We start from the raw sequence: 24,685 nt of genomic DNA on the forward strand, positions 1-24,685 counted from the left end.
GCTTTTTTTTCCCCTTCTGTCTAAATCCGTATAGACTACAAGAGTAGGTCATGCATCCTCACCAATCAAAATCAAACCATTATCTGAGCAAAACCGGATGTTTTGGTGAGGACGAGTCACACACTCTGAGATGCAGGATCCCCCTTGTGGTCTTCATACTTAGCGGTCTTTTTTATCCCGGTACTTGTAACTTAGGCTGGCAGAGTGCACTAATGCAAGAGGTGTAACACAAGCTCCTTGTCCAGTTTTCAGTGAGAAGAAAGGCATGTGGGTTTGACTGCCAGAAGCCCTTGCAATAAAGTTGAATTAAAACTAATTGGTATAACAGAGAGTCGGTGAGAAACAGTAGGCGCATTGGGACTCCCTGCCAATGTACCAATTATACACACGCTATTAGTTGAACCAAGGCTCACTTGACTTGAGAAAGTAACAATAATCCACAGTTCTTTTTTTTTTTTTTTTCATCGAGGCATAAGGAAGGTGTCCGTCACCTTCAAGTGTGAACTTTAAAACAACAAGGAGTGGCAAAGCAATAATGTAAAGCAATAATGTATAATTATTTGCTATTTGGTGGGCAGGGCGTGTTTTTGGTAATTAAAGTTCTCTAGCTGTGCACCAAAATGTTTGTTCACTAGAACTCTAGGACTGGTAAAGTATCTAAAAATTGGAGCAGGTCATAATTCACATTCAAAAGTAGGTTTAACCGACTGAGCTGTGTTACAGGTCAGGCTCCTGGCAACCTGGAAGTAAAACAACAAAAACAAAAGCAACAGCACTTAATGCTGCCATTCAAACCCAATGTGTCAGACCTAAGACGTTTCTTTTAATCACCTGTTAGGTGTTATCGGGCTCTGTAATTCAGTGTTTTATTGCGTTGTGCGTACCACGCTCAGACATAAATTTACTACCTTAATTAATAATATTGGGCAAGGGAGTGCAGCCAAGGAGAGGAATCTTATTTGCCATCTTTACAGCTTTGTTGATGGATTTGACCAATCGTGCAAAACTAATAGGTGATGTATGCACACACTTAAATACTCCACCCCTCCCCGCATAGGTTTCCCCTCTCAGAGTTCCTTTAGTTTCACACAGCGACTAAAAATACAAGAGTCAGCATGCCACGGATGGACAGGCCATGGAAAAAAAGGCTGTCATATTCGGAGGAGAAGTCATGGAAAACGGGAAGATCCGATTTCAGGGCCACTGATAAGCAACAAACCTACAGTACGCCCGCCTGCCCGCCAAATATAGCACCCACTGATATTGGGACGCCAATTTAGAACCACAGTAGTATGCGGGTAAGGCTGTTGGAAAGATGTAATGGAGGCAGTGTCTTGCTCAAGGGCACTTCAACAGGGAGAATGGTTGAACATTATTTGTCCCGTGTCTCTATGTCCATTTAAACAAAGAATTCCTTAACAGGATATTTTGTCACAGCGGACCCTGCTGTGTTCCTGATTCTGCCACTTCTGCTGAAACAAGCAAGATTTGGCTGACTTGTCCCGGTGCACTGTACTGTAAATTTCAACTCTAACTCTCATTTGCATTGCAGTTATCATGTTTATCTTTGTACTGTATGTCACAGAAAAATCTTGAAAATCCCAAAGATCTACTAGTATACACGTACATGCATTTTTTAAGTCAAATAGTCAAAATTCAACCAGGTGTGTGGATGAGGGAATTGACTAAACACATAAAGCACGTTCAAAATTGCACGTTCAAAATATCTGCATTCGGGTGGGTCAGTGTTTCGCTACAACAGGCAGCCAGTTAGCTTAGCTTAGCAGAAAGACTAGAAACATAGGGAAACTCTGAAAATCACTAGTTACCATGTTGGCGTTTCAATTTGTGGAAAAAACAAAAAGTAAAGGAAATGTTGTGGCAGATTCTTAAAATAGTTAGGATCCAGTGTCTTGACCTCATCAGCGAGCTGGAGGCTTGCCACACAGACACTTTGAATCTAGCCTGGCACTAAGAGGAAAGGCTCTCTAATCCTTCGCATCACATCCCACCACACATAACGCATCTCCTGTCACGTCTGCTGTGCTTTAACTCACCTTCACCTTGCCGTTGGGCTGCAACAGCTCGGTGACAGACACCTTGTCCTGCTGCAGTCGCCTCTTCACCAGCTTGGAGCAGCAGACGTTGACCGCGCCTTGCACGTGCGACGCATTGTACTCAGAAAACGTCCGGCTGTCAATCACCAGCAAACGGCCTGTTCCTCTCTGGATCAGGCTCGCCAGGCGCTTGATGTCCATGGCGCTCCGCTTGGTCGGCCCTTTCTCCCCTGCCATGATCTACGAGGTGCTGAGTGGTCACCCCTGGGTCACAGACACGAGGGGAGTGAGGGATGGGGCGTGGAGCAAGAGGGGTGGATGAGAGAGGGAAAGGTGGAGGAAGAGATGGGGAGGAGGAGGGGAGGTCAGTGGAGGAGGACTACCACCGAAGCAGGCGCTGAGAGATCCATGGTGCCTGAAAAAGGGGAGACAAAGAGAGCAGAAGAAGATTTAAAAAATGGAATCACACTGTCAGAAAGCATGGCATTTGATGGTTTGTTTCAATGCTATTAGTGGCCAGCAGTGACATTCATATGATGTTTGTTGTTGATGAGACAGCTGATCATCAGACATCAAGGGCATGATCGCCTCTCGTCCTGAGCTTCACTCCTCTCTTTCATTTCAAAATCACACTCAAGTGCATATTGGATTTTTATGCATTTGTAATATCTTGTCCTGGCAGACTTGGAGCACTTTGAATATTAAAAATAGCCACAATGCTAAACATGAATATAAAAGTTATTTAAAGACTTTAAAGCCGACTGGATCATCCGCTGGGATTTATCAGTCCTGAGATCTGAAGGAATATCACGCATCCACATACAAAGCCAAGACTTAAGATAGACATGCACAACAATAAAATGTGTATGCGTCTGCAGAAGTGTGTGTGAGGGTTGGTTGTTGTTGATCGAAGGTCTCTTGGTAGCTCATGAAACAGGAAACTCAGGACGTGAGATAAATTAAGACAGGGGAATTTAGAGAGCAGGTCTGGACACAGGCAAACGGCCTGTGTGACATCCTGTGTATGTGTGTGTGAATGTGAGAGTGTGTGTGTGTGTGTGTGTTACAGAGAGCCGTCCATAAACTTGATGAACTGCCTCCTCCTATCTATCACTACTAATCACTCTGATATTCTCCCTGCTCGCATTCACCATAGCGCTTTTTCATTTAACTTGAGACACACGCACATACATGAATTCATTTATCAGGGTTGAGAGACCAATGGCTGTCTCTGTGTGTGAGAAAACAAGTACACATGACCGATCACAAAAAAAACAAGAGAAAATCCAAAGGAAAACTGTTCAGGTAGAAGATCTTTTCCTTTGGTCAACCGGGCGTCACACAACAAGCAACAAGGTCAGACTGGGAATGCAGTCGTGTTGTTTTATTCATCTAGAGGCACATGATGTCATAAAAAATGAATGGGCCTTCTCTTGTTTACCCCAAAGCCTAAATGAAGGTTTAACCATCGGTTGAAAAGGGAGAGTACGACATATATCGGTGTGGAAACTGATAGTGGAGGGAGATAACGTAAAAATAAATCACAAAAGTATACTCACTATAATGAATTATATCAGCAACGCTCAGCCATCGTCATTAATTAATGGAGGGAATAGAGGACATGGCAAAAGAGCTAAAAAGAAATGTGTCATGTTAAACTAATTAGATGACAGAAGAGAACTGTCAATGAAGCACAGAACAAGATCAGAACAGTGGAGAGAGAGAGAGAGATAGAGAGAGAGAGAGAGAGAGAGAGAGAGAGAGAGAGAGAGAGAGAGACTCTGTGTTCTGATCGAGAGACGTCCAGGCAGCTCTGCAACTTTTCACCTCTGTTTTCACACCACCGCCGTGGACAGAAGGGGGGGAGGGAGAGAGAGGGAGAAAGGGAGGGGGGGCGAGGTGGCGAAAATGTTATTCAGTGAGGATATCTCCAGCCTAGCAACACAGCCAGGTCAAGGTAAAGGGAGGGGACATTTTGGGAAGATGGAGCAGGGAGAAAATACTAAGAGAGACACTTAGAGAGACAGAGAAATTGCTAACACTCATAAAGTAACTTGCAGACGACTGCACCAACCTCAGGATGTGGAGCAGGTCATGTGATAACATGAGTTGCAGTGACGTTAATAACAGCGAGGCAGTGCATCATTCCTCTACTGATCCGCTAACTAATGCTGGCCAAGCCTGAACATAGATGTGACACATGCTGTTGCTGCTTGGCAACCCATCTTATGCAAGAGCAACAGCACAGGAACATGGAAGAACATCTAGATGGACAGTAGCAACTGCCTGCACTATAAACACAGCCAGGCATCGGTGTGCAGACACAAACAAAGTTATAACATCTCGGGAAACTAAAATATAGGAAAATAAAGGCAGTCCACGAAGACTGCACAAACATCATTCAGAATATGCTGTATCTTAACAAGGCAACATAGACAAACACATGCAGTTAATCTGATCTAATCTGTCTGTGTCACAGTGTTGACTGGATGCGGATTTCTGCATTAACGCTTTAAGCAAAGCACGGTGCGGTGACCTGCAGCGGCACAGCACATGCTGACACGGTGACATTTCCCCACTTTCCCACAATGTGCACCCCAGCAGCCATTCTGCCGAATTATTATGCCCCATCCCCTAATACAAACAGCCCTTGCATGCTAGATTACAACCTGCCCCATCACCTGTTATATCATACCTTGTATGGCGCTGAGCCCTTTAGCCGAGGAGCTAACAACAACAGCTTCCAGGGGTGTGAATCTTTCTTTTTCCCTGCAGCTGAACATCTGACGCTGCATATGTCTAATGGCGACTGCTCCCTCTCCCACCACCCGCCCAGCCTCTCTCACTTTTTCTCTTTGAATCCCTCCTTCCTCCTCTATCCTTCTCTTTCTTGCTCTTGAGCAGTGAACGGGCACGGGGAAGGGAGGGGTGTGCAGGTTTACATGTGCGGTGGAAGCGGCGCGCTGCATCTCTCTACGCTGCAAGACACTGATCCTACGGTTGCCTCGCTCTCCCTGGACCCTGTTTGTGTGGACAAGATGGGGAATGAAGAGAGCAGGAGAAAGTCAAGGAAACAGAGAGAAAGACAGGACAGGAACATTTCAGAATGTGGCAAAGGGCGCAAAATAGATATAATAAATAGAGAGTGAACACACACCCCAGTATGCTAACTCAGCATTATCACCTCAACCCAACCCCTTATGCAAAACCATCTTTCTTCCCACATCAGGAACAATAAAGAGCAAAAAGAAACAAGCTCCTCACACTAAAATAGGCAACAGCCAGGAGCTTGCAGTGAGGCTCTGGCTGAACAGAGGAAAACAAGTCAAGAGGAGAGAAAGCAGAGACAGCGTGTACAGGCCCGGAGCAGATTCTGTTGTTGCCATAGAAACAGCCCAGTTGGAGTGAGCAGGGGGCACGGGGAGGGTGATGGTGGTGGGATGCTACTGGTGCTGATGCAGGATCAGGATGGGAGAGGTGAGAAAGCTAAAACTGACAACTGTTCCTACATTAAAGTTAACAGGAGATTTGTTCTCTGCTGGTTCTGTCTACTCTAGTAGCCCAATTAGCATGACCTGCTATATCGGTTCTATATCTGTCTTGTTGAAAAACCACATCCTTCAGTCCACTTTAGCAAAAACCAGGTTCCACGTGCAAACAAGTTCACATAGGCCAGATATGTAGGCAGACTAGGTTGTGCACCTTGAAGAGAAATGTTGAAGTTCTACCTTGACTAAGCAGCAGGTTCCTTTCGAAGGATTTTTTAAATTTTTGTTGTTGAATTTACCTGAGAACCCTAAATGATAACTACATGGATCGCAACCTACACTTATACTAGAGCCCGACTGATTAAGGATTTTTAAGGCCGATATCGATACAAATATTTGGTTAATAAAAAAATCAGATATGCCAATATATATATTTTTTTAAATCATCCAGCAATGCGTAACAAAACAAAAACAGATTTGTCTAACATTAGTTATTTGTAGTTATTCGAGTTCTCGCTAAGATAACATGATAATAATTTGTTTCATTGTCACAACAGAACAGAGGAACATCCAAAACTATTAAAGTTCTGATAAATAAAATGTATGAAAATACAAAATTAATATAGGAAACTTAAAGTTCTTTTGAACAAAAACACAAAAAATAATAATCGGTGTTGCCAACAGGGACGTAGGAGAGCGTCCTCTGGTGGACAAACTTTGCAACGCCAACACTCACAACATGGTTGACCATCCGTTTTTATTTAATTTTTTTAATATTCATTTATCAGAATCATTGAGCCGACATATTGGCCGGGCTCTAATTTATAGAGCTTACACAACGGTCAACTAACGTACAAAGTAAGCCCAACCTTGCCATTCGCATGTCTAACCTGCTGTGTAAAACAGCTGCAATACTTCTTTTTTTTTTTTTTAGAATGTCACTGAAATCATCAACAGACTTTATGGTTGCTCACTTTACAGCTGATAATAAAACACTGGCAATGGGGAAAAAAGCTTCTTTTTAATAGGACAATAAAACGAAATCGGGGAAGAAACTTTATCTGCATAAAGTGGATAAACCGTGCAGAAAGACGCTTCGTACTAAACCATGAGCTAAGCGGGATGACGCCTCAGTAATGCCATATCAGACATTAGGGAGAGAGGGAAACTGGAGGGCAACCAACGCAGATGTAATACCATCCAGGTTATTCATTAACTCTCTGCATAACGTCACCTGTGGCCAGAGCCTCGAGCACACCGACATTAGGCTGGCTCTTCGTTTCATACAATGAGAGACACGGGTTGCTTGTTTAGACCACAAACAATGACATCATCGCAGCGTCTCATGCCCTTTACTCTGTGACACTGGCTCTCTCGTGAACTCAAAGCTTGCATGTGTGTGTTTACACACTGTCTTGTTTGAGTGCACGGGACCACATCAAGGGACAGTGCAGGTATTCAAGCCGACACCGTCAACACAAGCCTGCTGGAGGATAATGTCCACCAGGTGGAAAATGTAGTAAAAAGAATAAGAGAATCTCTAAGTCTGGTTACTAAATTCTCTAAAATCTCAAATAAAGACCGTGTTTTGGGTATGCTGATATGCATTCAAAACAATGCTAGATTAATTATTAGGGAACTCTTCTGATAGGAGTACTAACTTATTTCCTGAACTCCAGATTAGTTATTAGGTAACCAGTCTGATACGAGAACCTATTTCCTGACAGGTTGTGTTATTGATTTTGCAACCAAATTAAGTCATATGTTTTTGGAATGAAGGGAAATGGCCTTAAGTTTAGAGATGCATAAGCAGAATTAGTTGTAATATCATTTCATCTGTAGTTTTCTTGACTAATAGAAAAATCGCTTGATAAAATGTGTAAAATGTCAGACTCAATTTCCTCGGTTGCTGTGTTGCCTGTTTTGTCTGACTGTCCAAACCATATTTAGTTTACTATCACATCAAATTAGAAAAGCTAGCAAATTATCACAAATGAGGAGCAGGAATTAACCCTCCTGTTGTCCTCGGGTCAAATTTGACCCCTTTAAAAAATGTCTATATCTGAAATATGGGTTTCTTTTTAACAGTATTACCACAAAAAAATGGATTGGATTCCATACAACGCTCTTTGCAAATACAATTGATCTCTTTCATTCCTCTGATCTTTGAGTATTAGTCAAAATAAATCATAATTTCTGCTTTTCTAACTCAAATATTAGGTACAACGCTATATAAATGAGTGTCATTGATCAAGGATTTCAAAAAGTAGTGTAAAACTAGTGGTAGTAAGGTGGTGTTAGTCAAAACAAAACAAAAAAAAGTCTGAAAAAGGGATAAAAATGTCAAATTTCTGTCCATTTATGACCCGGGAGGACAACACAAGAGCTAAAGACTGATTGGTTATTTTCTAGAAGAAAAAAAAACAGTTAATTGAGCATCTAATCAATTTTCTGTCAATAGACAAATCAATGAATTGTTTCACCTCTAGTGAACTCAGGTGACATCAGCTGGAGCTCTCTTAAAAAACAGGTATTTATGAATGCTCATATGTGGTGGATAGCAATTCATCCAATCAGCTGGATGTCCATATTAAATGTGTGTTTGTTACAAATAGTGACAGGTGTGTAATACAGAATTTGCATTGGCTCACATGGAAGAAATAGTGCAATGCAAGAAGTGCTGTTACATGGAAAGTTTCCAATTTGGAAAAATCAATTCCTGGTCAGAGTCCTGGTGGAGCAAGCATTATCATACTGTAAAAACATAACCAGGTATTATGCTGGTGCCCTCTGATCAATACTCTCTCAGCTGCTGGCCATATAACAAGCTGGGACTACCCTGGACTCCATAACAATATGCAACCTGACATAAAATACACTGTAGGCTATGGCTTGTAAATTATATATGTGGAAAATGTCTTGGTGAAAAAAATATCCTTAGATATTGTGACCAAGATATAGGGCGCACAAAGACATAGATGGGACATTGTGGCCTGTGATAACATTGTCGCGGCCGCGCGCAACATAAATAAATCGACCTAGATTTAAAAGTAAGAATTTAACACTATGCAGACATCGGTCATTGCACAATTAGCATCAAGTAATGTTAAAGTACATATTTATGAAAAGGTTCACTACGCGTTGTTTGGATGGGAAATCTTTCCTATGTTGTTATGACGCGCGAATATGTCCGCATGCGATGATGAACCACCCCATTGATCGTACACCCCATAAGCTGAAATGATCATAAACAGAAAATATATAAAAAGACGTATTCTACCTACCTTGAAATAGTCGGATGGTAAACAATCACATGTCTGCCTGAATAAAAGAGTCGATAACTTCAGCCCAGACGGCTTTAATTCCCATGATAATACGGGCGCGCACATAAAAGGGGGGAGTGCATGCGCGCTGACAGACTCGCCGCAGCCGCGGGGGGTACGGGCACGAGCATAGACAGAAAGCAAGCAAGCAAGCAACTCTGCTAGCTTAGAGGGTATAGCAAGGCACTTGATAACAGCTACACACACTCACACGCACACTTACCTCGGACTCCACGCGGCTCCTGGGTTATTTAGCTGGTCTCCATGTGTGAGGGGACAGCCGGGGTGTCTTCATGGGTCTGGCCGGTGTTTACCTGGCTGTGTGACGGGGGACAGTGCGGCTGACAGCGGGTGACAGCGCCAGGGACAAACAGGACATGAAGGCGCGGTGACAGCCTTCCTTCGGCCGTTTAACTGACCGAGATACGGTCAGCTCGTGGAGGAATAGATTAGCTTTGCTAAGCTAGGTAATAGCTAAAACGATTAGTGTGTGTGTGTGTGTTGGGGAGGGGGGTGGGTAGTTACAGAAGGTGCACTTTACCACTTTCCTGAACTAAAGCGATGAGATCATGGTCCAGTAGAGAGAGAAAAAAAGAAAAAAATATGAGGTTGACGTCACATCCAGCCAATCAGCACGAGCGGCTCAAGGGCTGGGTGACGTCAACGTGTTGATCCTCAGATTAAAGGGACAGTCCTCCTTTTTAAAGGAGACGCGCATGCATTCACTGGGCTGCCACTGGAATGATGCAAAAATACAACAACAATAACAGATATAATATAATCAACAATTATGTTTTTTAATGATTTTTTTTAAAGGAGACGTGCATGCAGTCATCGGGCTGCCACTTGATGATGCACAAATACAATAACAGATATAATATATAATATAATCAACAAAAAATATATTTTTAAAGCAAATACGTGTTATATTGTGCTAATGATTATATTAATTTTTCGAATTTCTTAAAATAATTTTGCTTTGACATATCTTACTAAAATTGGCATTAAAATATGCAATGGCTGAATTGTGTTTCTACTGTATGCGTTGACATAAAGTCTGTTTTTTGCACAGATATTGCAACATGAAACATTTTCTTTATCTTGATTTAAAGGCCCTGCATGCCAGCACAGGTGTTTTTAATTGGCTAATTAGACCTCCAATGAAGTGAAATGTGGGTGGGGCTATGCTGGGATTATCATGATGTCATCAATCTCTTTGTCCTAAAAAATTACAGAGGCGTCATTTGTAACAGGAGAGTAAGGGGGATGTCACGCAAGTCAGACGTAAAAAACAACATACGTTAAAAAAAAAAAATAAACATCTATTATGTATTAAGAGAATTAGATCAAGACCATTTCAAAAACATGTTAAGATTTTAGGTATGGTTTACAGAAATCCACATTGATTTATCAACGGTGTCCCATTTGTACTTACCACTGAATAAAACAGTTGTAATGAGTGCATGTTGGGTATTTGAATTCAGAATCATGAATTTTCTTTTGTTGAATGAAAGCATTTGTTCTGTTGCTCTGCCAACTACATTCGTCAGAGAGTAAGCAAATGCAGGGTAAAAGAAAAAGCTATTGCTAATGGCAGTTTGTGTATTTATTACAGTGTATATACTGACACCTAGTGGTTGAATTCTTTAACTGCATTTATTTCTGCAGGTCTGGTAAACTTTGGTACCAGGGTACAGTTGGCCAAAATGGGTTTCCTCAGAAGGGGGGCTTGCGTCTCCCTTAGAGATAGGGTGAGAAGCTCAGTCATACGAGAGGAGCTCGGAGTAGAGCCGCTCCTCCTTCGCGTCAAAAGGAGCCAGTTGAGGTGGTTCGGGCATCTGGTAAGGATGCCTCCTGGGCCCCTCCCTAGGAAGGTGTTCCAGGCACGTCCAGCTGGGAGGAGGCCTCAGGGAAGACCCAGGACTAGGTGGAGAGATTCTATCTCCAACCTGGCCTGGGAATGCCTCAGGATCCCCCAGTCGGAGCTGGTTAATGTGGCTCGGAAAAGGGAAGTTTGGGGTCCCCTGCTGGAGCTACTGCCCCCGCGACCCGATACCGGATAACCGGAGGAAGATGGATGGATGGATGGATGGTCTGGTAAACACACAGATAGCTTTGACATCATTGTTCCTTTAAATCTCAAAGCTATAATTTGATTAGAAGCTTTATATTTATAATTGGGACAGACAGTAATTACTTTCACTGATGTCTTGGTTTAAAATGATGTTTGTGTGTGATTGAGAGTAATAGAGACAGCAACACAGATTCATGAAAATCTACCTTTATTTAGATGCAAAAACTCACAACTTAAAGCAATACTGTAGCAGGGGAGAGGAATACTGATTGCTGGTTGGTTGTATATGTCTGACTGTTCGGCTATTTCATCATCCCATTTTGATCATCAGAGGAGGACCAGGTAAGCATTGAAACCAAGCACTTAAAAATGAAAGCGTTTCTGTTGAGTACACTGGACTTTATCAGAGGATTATGTCAAAAGTCTGACAACAGATCGCAGCTTTTCTTATACATCCGAGTCCTCTTTTCCTGTAAATTTGGCAGTTTAATTTGCTAAATGATTGGATTTTTACAAATTGGTCCGAGGCCACACAGTTGACGCCATCTTCTGATAATGTTCATGACTGTTGATCTGGTGCGCTGAGTCAAGATAGAAGTTGTTTGAGTGTGATTTGTGTTACATAGAAAATTGTCTTCACTGTTTTAGCTGCCTTACACATAGCAATTATTTCTCGTGTTGTCAACCGCGATTAGGCCTAGAGTCACAGATGGAATAGAGCTGGGACTGCGTTAAAAACTCAGTCTGAGGTAAAAATCTCCAAGAAAAACAATAATAACATACACAGAAAGCAAAGCATACTAAAGCAAAGCCTAAAGGCATAAAGTAATAATACTGAAGACTGAACATAATCTATTTATTTTCTGTACTGTAAGGTAACTTAGGTAGGTCACATTTTGTTCTGTCAAATCTTGCGATATAAACCAATGGTTTGATCCACAGTATGAGCTACATTCCATCATGGTGTAAACGGAAATATACACAAGGCATCTACTCGAAAGGATCGTATCAAAATGTTCTAAAAATATCTCTGGTTGGTTTCACAAAAGCAAACTGTATCAAAAGCATTGGCCGAGAGCAAGCAATATAATAGGCGGTAACCCTTTTACACAACAAAAAGCAGGACAACCAATCACGTCGCTTTGATTGTGGACCTATGGAGTCCCATACAGCACATGCAATCCATTAAACTCAACACAATCAAAACACAATACGGGAAAAAAAGAGAACTTTTACAACTGAACATCCGAGACGACCGTAGTTGGTCTATTGTGCTTCATACAGATTAGGCCTGGCCTGTCTATGCAACAATCATGGGCTTCTTACTTCACGGATGTGGTCAAGCTACTGTTAAAAAGCAGAGGCATCACAGAGCATGTAACTCTGAGGGTCATCATGATGGTAATGGGACACTTAGAAGAAGACAATAAGCTGTATGTGACCATCCGTCATCAATATTTGGTGCACTTTATTTGCCAAATTTCCAGAGCTTTGATTGGGCTTTGTATTGATTTTGCCTCTGTCCCCTCAGTGTCCCCGGCTCTGCGATGCCTCTGAGTGGCCTTAATGTAGGAGTTGTTTACTGTAAACATCATGGGCCATGAGGACTGCGCAGGCAGCATGGTAAAACTGTAATACTGTAGACAGCACAGAAATCCTAATTAGTTAATTAATAACCTAATTGTTATACATTCCTATGTTCCATTACATTGCACATGCCTTTAATGAACACTTAGCACCATGCAACCTGAAGATGAGGTGGCCCCTGAATGCATCAAAAGTTGAAACAGGCCTTCTGTAAGGATTTTGTACATTAAAAATGAGAGTCAAGAGAGTCAATGAAAAAATATGTTAGTTAGCTTATGTTTCATGTGCACTTTTACATATGTACAATGTTTAATATTAGGCTGGCATTTGATAATTTCTGCAGATTTAAATTATGCTGGAAGATTCTGTAGATTCTAACTCATACTGAAAAAGGCCCTTATTATTGACACTAACTTTGGGAAATGGACTTTGGATTTAATTCGTACAGCAAAGTGATCTGATTTTACTCCAGTTTAACCTTTTAAAATTGTACATACAGTATGCAAGGGGGCTAAGTAGGCTAGTAAATGAAGCCTTGATGACTAAGACTTATTAAAATGGCTGTATTCAATATTCAGAAAAAAAGTTGTCTAGGATTGCCTTCATTGACCGATTCTCTGCTCAGGACTCCAATACTCGCCTATGTCTTTACATAGCAAATAGTTGTTAACTTCTTTATAAATCTGAATATCGAGTTTAACCCCTTTAACACTAAAGTGATAAAAAACAATCTCAGCATTGCAAATGAAATGATATCAGGAGTGCGGGCGTGGATTATTTTTGGGTTTGACTGTTACGACTCTTCAGGATTGTGTGGCTCAATGACACTTAAGTTTCTGATCAGGATTTATGGGGTCTCTCTCCAATCCCACGTCTTTTGTTTGTTCTGCTCAAAGACACACAACAAGCTAATATTCCATCTTAACCTATCCAGTCCTGTCTGAGCGAGCCTGTCTAGGATGAGATTATCTTGGTTTGAATTTGTTAAAGGGTGAGATTGAGATGATGCTAGGTACAATGGTGTATACCACCAGAGGCGGTAAAGTGTACAGTGGTGTGTCTCGGTCTGGGTGTGATTGCGGGTGTGGCTGTGGCGCTCACTCTACTCCTCAGCAGTGTGAGACAGCTGCTTCTCATACAGGCTGAGGACATGATGCACAAACTGGTACTGCTCGCTCGTCTGGATCATCCCGCCCCTGAGAAACACACGCAATATGGTTGGTCAGTCAGTCTAGGAAGTGTGAAAAGTTTAACAATCAATCATTCTAGCTGGTAAATTCAATCTAGATCAACTGAAACTATTTCAACCATGCTCTGTTCCAATAACAAAAAAACAGTTTGAAGCCAAGAACTGAAGCTAAGAATATCTCACCTGTCCAGACGGAGCTGGCAGGTGGTTCTTAGGATGTCAACCACACCCTCAGTCCTCAGCTGCTTGCAAAGGATGGAGGTGGCAATAAAGCAGCCTGTGCGACCAATTCCAGCACTGCGGACAAAAAAGTTGGAAAGGGAAGCGAGAGAAAAAAATGGATGGATTGGTGTATTGATTTGCACTGATCCCATTCATTTGATTAACGCTAAATTCTCCCTGGGGAAATTAGACAGCAGAAGATTGGAAGAAGACAAATGCTCTGGTCTGCCATGTAATTTCTGTAATAAAAACAGCAGTAACATGGGTTTCTTTAATATGAAACGGGGATTTCCCCTATGTATGTTTACTATAGGCCTTTTCAATCAGCTCTCTCACTCACTTAACACATTTTTAACTTCTTATTCGTCCCTATTTCACTAAAAAGCTACTTTTGTACCTGCAGTGGACAATTACAGGGCCGCTGGAGGGCGGGGCTTCCTCTCGGGCCATTTCCACTTCCTGCACCAATTCCAGAAGAGGTGGAGCCTTGTCTGGGGTCTTCTGATCAGGCCACGAGGTGTACCAGTACTGCCGCAGACTGCGCTCCTCTTCACCACACTGACACACACACACACACACACACACACACACACACACACATAGATGTGACTATGTTGCACACACATTCACCGTACATGATATACTCTGAGAAGGATTTCCGATCAGCTGTTGCTCTGCTTGCATACCAATAGTTACGTATTGTAACTCCAGACTTGCGCATGCTCCGCATAGGCCTCTATTACGTCCGCAGTTACTGTATATTACAGGTGCAAGACCAGAGATCTGCCCCCAACGTCAACCTTTTTCTTCAGCCAATGTTGGTGAAGTAGGTGGCCTGAATCTTAGGCCACGTTCACACCGCATGTCTTAAAGGTCCCATTGCATTAAAATTTCACTTTATACGTTTTTTTTTTTTTTTAATTAATAAGCGTTCCCCCAGCCTGCCTAAGGTCCCACAGTGGCTAGAAATGGCGATAGTTGTAAACCGGGCCCCGGGTATCCTGCTCTGCCTTTCGGAAAATAAAAGCTCAGATGGGCCGATCTGGAATCTTGCTCCTTGTGAGGTCATACAGGGCAAGGTTACCTCCCCTTTCTCTGCTTTGCCTGCCCAGAGAATTTTGCCCACCATGAGAGACATCATGGCTTTCAAATGAGCAAAGTGGCAGTTGGTCAAGGCCACACCCCCAGCCTCCACCTTACCCCCTCTCTCTTCTCCTCAAAAGCTACAGACTCAGAAATGGCCCATACTAAGAAAGCTCATTGTGGACCTGGCTCTAGTGGCTCTAATTCTACACCAAGGCTTGAGGAAAGAGACTTCAGATACATTATTATGGGACCACTAAGGTCTATATAAAAGAGACTTCAGATAAAGTATTTATTGGAGCACTAAGGCCTATTTAAAAGACACTTCAGATGCACTATTAGGGGACTACTAAGGCCTATTTAAAAGAGACTTCAGACACAGTATCAGGGGACCACTAAGGTTATTGATTTAAAAGTTGCACCAAATCCGCCTTGGTTGATCACACTGCAGACACACTGAAAAGAATCAGTCTTGAGTGGTCACACGACTTCTGAAGAAAGCTGACCTGGTCACTTGACCCCCAAAAAATTGGAATTGGGTCACTATTGCCTGCAGTCTGAAGGCTTTGCCTATACTCATAGAATCTGAAGTTAGAATACGTAACTATCCTGCTGGTATCCTTAGGATTTAACCGGTCCGTCAGTTGGTACATGGGTGGACACCGCTGTTCTTCAAATTCTTCAAACTGCTGGATAGAAATGGAGAGCAGATCTCTGATCTTGTAAATGTAATATACAATAACCGCGGACGTAAAAGAGGCCCTTGCGGAGCTCAAGATCGCGAAAGAAGTCTTTACAACTGCGCATGCGTGAGAGATAAACCCATTAGCAACAGCTGTGAGAGGAAGAAGACGATACTAAATAGAACCACGTGTTTACCTTGATACTAGTTGCTACAATAACGATAAACAAGACAGAAAAAAAGTGATGGTTCTAAAAAATACTGTACTGATAAAAATAATTATTAATCCAATAACATAAACAACAGGCTTTTAACTTCACATTTATGTAACGGTCCCTTGGTGCTTAGTAATCAGTGGCAGGCTGCATTTACTGAATTATCATGTTTGGCTTGCTAAGTGCCAATGTCCCCATGACCCCAAATTTTTATTACATGGTCTAATATCAATCTTGTAATCACCTGTAAGAAGAATATGAACTGATTCAGCTGTCAACACATATTCTGTAGGTACGAGTAATGTTTTACATTTATTTATGTTGTTTCAATTGTTGCATGAATTGCCATAAAGTGTGGTACGCATATTCATTTTCCCCTCAGGATGAATTGTGTTAATTTTGGTGATCCTGTTTAGTCCTGTTATTATGTCTAAATTAAAATAATGATGCAAGGGAAAATTACAATGTTTTCACTCTGTTGTTATTACACACATGGTGAAGGAGCTGCCCGTGGAAAGGCTCTCCAAGCTGTTGGGGTTTGGTACCTTGCTCAAGAGCACTTTGGCAGTGCCCAGGATGTGAACTGGCACCTTTCTAGCTACCAGCTCATTACCATGCTTTCGTCAGTATGGGGACTTGAACCAGCGACCCTCTGGCTCCCAACCCAACTACCCTACAGGCTGTGCTACTGCCACCCCAAATGTGTCCAATACATTGATTTTATGACTAAATACTATAGCATGTAACAAATCTAATGAGATTCCCATCAGCCACAGTTGTCGGCTACTTTGTGTTTTGTGCTAATTATTATATGCTAGCTTGCTAATACGCTAAACTAGATGGAGAACACGGTTAACACCTGCCAAACTTGTTAGCATTGTCAGTGTGTGTTACCATACACACTTAAGGAGCCACTAGTGTAGCTGTCACGTTAGACTCTTAGTTTTCTTGTAAAGATTTTAAAGTATATTCTATGAGCAAAAGAAATTAAATTAAATTCATTTCTATTGTATTCAAAAATAAAACCCAAGGTATCTGCATAGCTAGGTACCACTGGAGATGATTGAAAAAATTATCAGCAATCTTGTGCAATATATTCACCCTTTTTGTGTGACATATTGCAGTAACAGTCTTATTGTGTCTTACCTTCAGAGTAAACACCCTCAGACTGTAGTCATCCTCCTGGGTCACGCTGACAACAGTAATCTCAATGCCCTCATGGGTCACAGAGTCCTCGGGCCAGTACTCTGCACATTTCTGCAACACAATGAACGCTCATGGGATATTTGTACTCATCCCAATATCCATCATAATCATCATCGTCATCATCATCATCATCATCATCATCCTGTCTGACCTCGTTTTTTTCCTCCAGGTTGGTGATCATCACTATTATTGGGCTTCTCTCCTGCCACACCATCCTCCAGAAGTCTCCCACAGTGTTCACGGTGGGACCCTGGGTGGCAATGTATGCACATTCCTCATCCCCATAGCCCTGCACACACACACACGCACACACACACACACGCACATGCATGCGCGGTTTGGTCATATACAGGTATCTGTTCCTAGGAGGCCGTGGTCCATTGAGAATGAACAAGGTTACAGTGGCTACATCACAGATAAGTGCTGGAGCAAGACTTTGCGTAGAAATACACACATTTCCACTTACTTTGAGATAATTGGCATTGATGTAAGTGCTGAGGAAATCGTCTTCATCCTGTGACTTCAAGATCACTCTGCTGTGTGTATCTGGAGGTGGACAGTGTTAGATCATCATGAGAAAGAGTGACAGATGGGTTGTAATTCAAAGAGATGACAGCAGAAGAAGACGGGAAATGATATCCATGCATTCACACTGTATTGCCTCTTACAGCTGGGTTTTATTACAGGGTTGGTTTGTATCTTTTGTGTGCTGTGTCTCCCTGAGTATCAATATTTTTCTGCACAGAGACAGACCTTTTGCAAACCCATCTGAGCTAAATAGTTGATGAGTATGTGAAATTATTATAAAGAAGCAGCACAAAAACAACAGTAAAACTGCATGATCTTTTTTAAGTGACTGTTCCGGCTCTAGGTGCAGCTGTACTCACTGGGTAAGATGGTTTTGTAGCGGTTCTTTCTCACCAGCCCTGGGTAGTTGTACTCCTTAGGGTCCACAAAGTTCATGGGAGTTTCCTGCCAGTGGACACAGAACAATGGGTGCAACAACAATCAATCCTTGCAGAAATGGAGGGAAAGTCCTAACCATGCCTTCTACAAGAAAACAAAACATTCATAAGATAATATCCAACATTAAGTCATCCACTGCCCTTCACTTTAATCTGATGTCTAAATGTATGAGATTCAAATTCTACGGACAACTTGTATGTGTTCTTGAACGCACATCTTTTTGCCTGGCAGACACTGAGATCCTCTGTGGGTTTTCGTTAGCAAATAAGCCTGTATTTAGCTTTCCTTCGCCCACTAACAGACAGTGGAAAAGCTTACGGGTGTGTGCAGAGCTCCGCTGGGTGTGTATGTGTGGGTGTGTGCATTTCTGCCCGTGTCTGTGTGTGTCAGTGTACGTATTTTCCGGCGAGTCTCAGTTCATCCCTGTAAATCTAAAGCGTGTAGGTGGGTGAGCTGCTGTTGTTGTTGCGCTCACATAAAACTCAGCCTGCAGGCTCTGGTCATCCATGGCCCGTTTGTGTAGCAGGGCAGGGGTCAGGCTGTGTGTTCCCTGTCGGAGGTACTCCTTTGCGGTCTGGTCTCTAGGGGACAGCTGGGCTCCGTAGCCATAGGGCTCAGTGCAGCCTGGTGTACACATGTCCAAGGTCAGCGAAACGTTGGAGCCCCTCCTGTATGATACATTGTAAATTATGCGTTTTTACCCTTCTGCTATTTGCAACATGGATTTAAAATGCAGCCGAGTCTAACCTCTCCTGAAGCCCCACTGAATTGACAGTGAGGGTGGCGGCGTCTCCCTCCGTCTTTGCGTCAGTGCCCATGTCAAAGACGGGCGTCTGCGGCACAGGGTCCATGTCCAACAGATCCTCCTGAGCGTCCGTCCACTCTGACAGGGTGAAGGAGGGTTGGCGGCTCACAGACTGACGTCGATCACCTATGTCCTGCGACACTGTTCTTGACGACCACAAGCCAGTGCCGTAACCCCACTTACACACCATGTGGATGACCTAGGGAGAGGTTAGTTGGTTATTCCTTCATGGGAAACAACAATAATTCTACATCCAACATTGTCTCACATTTATGCCGAAATTACCAAATGTTGCACAAAAAACAAGTTCTGGGTAGGAATTGAATGGGTCATCCAGTCTTTTACCATGATAACACAGATTGCCACACCAATGCCTGCAGTTCCATGGACAATCCAGTTGCCCTCTTTGGTGTTCACAACCTCCCTCATCAACACCATAGACTGGCAAGTGCAGAGAGATAGAGACATGGGAAGAGGCAGTTAGACACAACCAACACTAAAATCAACATATCTTCAGGGTTTCTATTTTTCTTGCACTCTCCATCCAAAACTAACAGCTCTAAAGGTCACATTCAGGGCAGACGCTTACGTCCATTCCAAAAATCGGGTGGAAGGGTAAGATGAAGCCAAGGTAGAAGTCGATGACCTGCAGGGCTTTGTAGATGGAGGAGAAAGGTCCATTTCCTTCCACCACAAAAAACACCCAGTACCCCTGGGAGGACAGAGCAAGGGAAGGCAGAATGTCAAAGTGAACTCTCCAGTCATTGATGCACTGGTAACTAGGTAGCAGAGCGGTTGCTCTCATGTAACAAGTGAACAAAAGGGGAAGTAAAGAAGATGGCCCATTACGCAGGCATAGAAAATATGTAATTTGACCACATGCTGTCTGGTGTCATAATCATGGCCACGTTTACAAGGCTCTTTTTTTCACATGGTAATGTTGCACCTGTGCTTTTTTGCTTGTAATGAATCAAACATGAAATCACCAGAGACAGAGATTGGAAGAGGGAGAGAATACTAAAGAGGTAAAAGTACACTGTCGACTAAAGCACTTTGGAGAATTTGACAATCTTATTATTTCGAGTGTCATTTGCATTGACGATGTTGCAATTACACGATTTTTCGTACTGGTCTGCATTTCAGGCTGGGCTAAAAACCAAAACTTTAGCAGGAAGGTAATCTTAATTTTAATCTAATTCAAAGAAGACGTTAGAGTGAAATTCAAACAAGTCATTTTTGAGATTTATGTTCATTCACGTACCGTGACTTGGGAGAGGACGAACAGTGCAGCCCAGCAGTGGATCTCAATCACAAGCGCACACACCTTGTGCATAAACACTTCCTCTTCCTTCCCTGCGGGTCCATCTTTGCATTTTGGGAACCCGTCTTTTTTAGGTGCTCCGTCGCCTATTTTGTCAGACTTTGGGGGCTCATCCAGCCAGACGGGGTCTTCGTCAGGCCTCAAGAAGATGGAGTCCTCGGTGTGGGAACGGGTGGAGCTGCTCAGCCGGCGGGTCATGATCCCCCTGTTAAATGAAGGTTTTCAACAAGTCTTACCTCTTTCATGACTAGCCTTTTACAGCCGGATTATGACTGTTTTTGACATGTATTAAATGGAAATCTATCAAAATGCCAAGAGAATATGAGTGTGAATCTCCAAAAACTTTTGGAGATCACACAGTAATAAATAGTTTGAAGAATGCAATTATACAGGATTATAGCCAATGCTAATTTCCATCCTTAGTCCCTGACAGGTTGATGGTCCTTATAAATTAATTTCAATGAATAACACAAATCAGATTTGAACATCACGATAAAAATTTACGTAAATTACAAATGTAAATTTAGATGTAAAATATAAAATGTGCGCTTTGAGCCTGTATAAACACAAAAAGACCAACATGGGTATTGTTAATTTATTGTTTTATACTGTGTTTGAAACGTCTGTAGTGGTGTTGGATTACGTGAACAAAATTTACATAAAGAAAAACTTCCATAATCCAGAAAATAAAGGGTTTTAATTACAGTAAAAGTTCAATTACGTCCTAGCTGTGTATGTCAGGCTGTGTGTGTATGTCCGATTGTGTGTTTTTAAATGAGCGTGTATTATGTGAGAGAACGAGTTGAGTTTATTCCACAGGCCTATTCAGATGTGCAGCTCTCATCTCCGGATCCTCTACTCCCTCAGATTGGACTCTATTGTGTGAATGATGAATTTGTATGTGTATGTATGTGTGTGTGTGTGTGTGCGTGCGTGTGTGTGAGAGAGGCTCTATTGTGGCGAGATGAGTCAGGGGTAGCGTGTTTACAGCCCTGTCCGTCACCTTGGCAACAGAGTGGCTCTCATCCCTCTCATCCGTCCTGAGCAGTATCGTCTACTGACACACACACACACACACACACAAACACACACACACACACGCGCACACACACACGGCCGTCTGGATCAGTCAGCAGTGTATTCAAAGGTGTTTTGTACATTTGGCTGATTACCACCACGTTGAGTGTGCGGATGTGTGATTGCGGGGGCTTCTTGTGAGAGTGGTGGTGTTGTGCGCACTTTTTATCTAAATGTGTTGTTGATGTCTAAATTTGTCATGAGTGAGTTTGGAAGTTTTCATCAATGACTACCAACCAACAATGCAGAACAACTTACCAGTTGGCTTACTGGAATATCAAAAAACTGTAGATTCACCTATGATAGATGGCAGGGAACTGGGGAGGGAGTCAGATCACATGATCAAGTTAAATCCTGTATCCTGTGGCAACCGCCCAATATCAGCCATTGTGCGGCCGAGTCAAATCTGAAGGACAGAAGACAAGACCCAAACGTTACATCTCATGTGTTTAAAATGTGAAAATAAGGGAAGGAGAGACAAAACAGGAGCTACATAATAAGAGACATATTGTGAATCCAACTGGTCACACAGAAATAAGGATGAGAATCTCATTATGACTAAAGATGGATCCGAGTAGCACCGATTTCAGCTCCCAGCTGTGATTTCGTGAGCGGAGGATGGTGATGTAAGGTGACACAGTAAACTGTCAATATTTCTTCCTCTCTTTCTTTCTCCTCGTCTCGCTCCCTCCCTGCGAGGCGGGGGTGATTGGAGCCAGACTAAGCAGACACCCTCAGAAATACATTTCAGATTGCTCCAGTCAAATCAGTATGCATGAAGTCAAGCCTTCTCGGCTCCACTCTCATCTCCCTCTTCCTCTCCTTCTGTGCCACTGGACACTGTTGAACAAAAAGGAGGTGAGCTCAGCAGAATCTGAGACCACACCAGTATCAGGAGCTGTGTCTCTGCGTGTGTGTGCGAGAGAGAGAGAGAGAGAGAGAGAGAGTGAGAGAGAGTGCAGGTGTTGAACAGAGGGGAGCTGAATTGAGTCCTTTCTTGCTGCTGCGAAGGTGGTTTTGAAGTGATGACGCCAGTTAGCCCGGCCCGTTGTTATGGCAACGTACATACATAAAATGTACACACACACACACACACATATAATCTACACACACACACATATAGAATGTGTTCTATAAGAGAAGCTGAGAAACTTCAGCGTGCTTCAGTTTTTTGAAACAATAGATGGACAGGTGAGTGGATGAAGGGATGAAAGAAAAGCAAGGCAGCCCTTTTTTTGTGTGAAGGTTGTTCGAGGCAATGACGCAGTGAGGTTGATGTTTGGTAACTGTGGCAACCAACGTAATGTAGCACGGACACACACGCGCGCACGCGCACTTTCACACACAAACACACTGCAAAAAAAATGAAAAAACACACATCTGCACTAGGAGAGCAGTGATTATATTCATGTTTGTTCAAAAACATTTTGCCCTTCTTAGCTTGAATTCTTCAAGGTAGGTATATTTGTATATTTAACCCGGACTGCAGCTTTAATTTAATAAAAAAAAGAAAAAAAAGAAAAAGAAAACTGAGGTCATGAGTTCAGATCTTTTGGACAAACACTGGAATTAAAGACTCTGTTTTCAATGGTTAAACATTTAAATATGGTCTGTATTTAATTTCCCAACATGCCAGGAATTGTGGTACTAAATCATTAAATAATTTCTTGGCCTAAAGGTAGCAGAATTTATAGAAAATACTTAAACAGAATAGAAAATGTAAGATCCCAGCAGCACCGGAGAACATTACCTCTGCGTCCTACTGGTCCTGCAGTTTACCCTTTAAAAAACTGTGTTTCTCTTTTGTTTCCCTTTTTGAGCTTTGAGATGGTTCATAATGCCATTTGGCACACTGTAAGTTTCAGTTTCATATACAGGTTTCATATCTTTTCTATCTCAGCTTGTTCCAGCTCCATAGCCATGTATCGAAGCTATATGACGTGAACACTGAGAAAGACTCACGCACCAACCATCAAATAGACATATCCTAAAAAGTAGGTGTCTAATTCAAAAAGTAGGTGTCTATTGACAAATGTAGGTATGTCAAATTCTGGTCAGGCCAACCACATTGTGTATAGAGTCGCTGGGCGGGCTTAACATAAGGACAGCATAGCTGCGACGGTCACGCGTGAATTTCCTGCTACTTGAAAACAAAGAAGATTGTCTTTCAAGTTGTCTTTCCGTCTCTGGAAGACTAAGAGTGAAGCTCTGAAGTCATTCTTAAAAAAGGAAGATGTGTTCGGAGTTTTCGGAGTTCGGAGACCAGATACGGCAAAACTTTAATCAATCAACCGGCGTTGCTCTGGTTGGTTGGAGCGCTATCCTATCGAGTGCAGAGGGAATTTGAATGACAACCGTTTATCCCGCCCCTCGGATTGAGCCCTGTCAATGATGAGTTCCCAGACCCAACATCTTGAAGTGGATCTGGCTTATCAGGCTAGTCTTGTGCATCGTTTTGTACACATTTCTCCAAAATTGAACCTACTTTGACACACGTATCTGTTGTCTGTGGAAATGTTGGGATCCAAACTAAGATTTAAGATAATGCTTGTGGGTTTGAACAATGATTATGGTTCTTAACGAGTGACATAAAAAGCAAGTTGTTATCCAAAAGAAAATGTTCCTGTTGATTGTTGGGGAGCTCACAACACACACTGACTTTAAAAAATTGAAAATTACACAAAATCAGAGACTGATAATGCCAAGTTGCAGTATCACGCTCAACAATAAAGTATAGGGAAGCAGAGTGACTCTAGAATAAAACCCCTTTGACAGTTGAATGTTAAGTAATGTCCAATTAGCAATAACACCACATAACAAGCGAAGGTAAGTAGATTAATGAAAAACACGTCAAACCTGGAACTGATTCAGCCTCATTCCTCACTGAAGGTCTCCTGTCTTTGGGTCCTTACAAACACCACCCCCTCAGTCTTCAAATAGAGTACGTGTGTAGTGTTTCCATTGATCTGCGTGCATTCAAAGCACCCAACAGCATCCAGCTGAGTCTTTAACGCAGCCTTACAATGAGCCCCAACAGAACCCAGGGACCAGGACTGTCTGCTGACAGCTGTGTTTAAAGCTCTTTCCATGCAATCAGGAACAAGTGGAATTAATCTTTTTTTTTTATTTTTCTTTTGGTGACAGCTGGCTTGTGTATTAATGGATATTCCTAATGCTTCAAGTGTCCATCTGGAAAAATGTTGTGTTCAAATCTGCTTTTCTACCCTGTTTTTTTTCATACATGGTCAGGATTTGTTTTGCTTTGTCCGCGCCATTACGGAACAAAATCTCGCGTAGAGCAGCATTTTCAGGTAAATCAAAAGCACGTCGGGAGTGAAGTATCGAGCGCGTTGTTGGAGTGCTGAATGTGTCGGGGGGGGGGGGGGGGGG

General features: G+C 42.5%; 2 protein-coding genes across 10 annotated transcripts in view; both read right to left on the minus strand.

Moving 5' to 3' along the window:
* dusp8a (dual specificity phosphatase 8a) overlaps window positions 1–9,367 on the minus strand; it is a 45,332-nt gene extending 35,965 nt beyond the window's left edge. Inside the window, exons 1-2 of one of the 3 annotated variants that reach the window (XM_034878754.1) lie at window positions 9,092–9,367; window positions 2,058–2,472 (exon numbers count right to left, since the gene is read on the minus strand). In XM_034878754.1, the coding sequence (XP_034734645.1) occupies window positions 2,058–2,294 (237 nt within the window). In that variant the 5' untranslated portion in view covers window positions 2,295–2,472; window positions 9,092–9,367. Of the gene's footprint in view, window positions 1–2,057; window positions 2,473–4,752; window positions 4,962–8,829; window positions 9,067–9,091 lie in introns of those variants that run through there. The other 2 variants (XM_034878756.1, XM_034878757.1) reach the window with 2 other exon arrangements.
* A 1,764-nt stretch (window positions 9,368–11,131) lies between these two features.
* Window positions 11,132–24,685, minus strand: part of ptpn5 (protein tyrosine phosphatase non-receptor type 5) — a 14,925-nt gene continuing 1,371 nt past the window's right edge. The window contains exons 2-15 of one of the 7 annotated variants that reach the window (XM_034879341.1): window positions 21,817–22,135; window positions 21,593–21,701; window positions 20,159–20,423; window positions 19,487–19,609; window positions 19,243–19,338; window positions 18,840–19,096; window positions 18,568–18,760; window positions 18,014–18,098; window positions 17,593–17,672; window positions 17,278–17,415; window positions 17,067–17,177; window positions 14,338–14,498; window positions 13,902–14,015; window positions 11,132–13,725 (exon numbers count right to left, since the gene is read on the minus strand). In XM_034879341.1, the coding sequence (XP_034735232.1) occupies window positions 13,632–13,725; window positions 13,902–14,015; window positions 14,338–14,498; window positions 17,067–17,177; window positions 17,278–17,415; window positions 17,593–17,672; window positions 18,014–18,098; window positions 18,568–18,760; window positions 18,840–19,096; window positions 19,243–19,338; window positions 19,487–19,609; window positions 20,159–20,416 (1,710 nt within the window). In that variant the 5' untranslated portion in view covers window positions 20,417–20,423; window positions 21,593–21,701; window positions 21,817–22,135 and the 3' untranslated portion in view covers window positions 11,132–13,631. Of the gene's footprint in view, window positions 13,726–13,901; window positions 14,016–14,337; window positions 14,499–17,066; window positions 17,178–17,277; window positions 17,416–17,592; window positions 17,673–18,013; window positions 18,099–18,567; window positions 18,761–18,839; window positions 19,097–19,242; window positions 19,339–19,486; window positions 19,610–20,158; window positions 20,424–21,553; window positions 21,704–21,816; window positions 22,136–24,151; window positions 24,486–24,685 lie in introns of those variants that run through there. The other 6 variants (XM_034879344.1, XM_034879340.1, XM_034879338.1 and 3 more) reach the window with 6 other exon arrangements.

The sequence above is a fragment of the Etheostoma cragini genome, chromosome 8, assembly GCF_013103735.1.
Source record: "Etheostoma cragini isolate CJK2018 chromosome 8, CSU_Ecrag_1.0, whole genome shotgun sequence".
Taxonomy (NCBI): Eukaryota; Metazoa; Chordata; class Actinopteri; order Perciformes; family Percidae; genus Etheostoma; species Etheostoma cragini.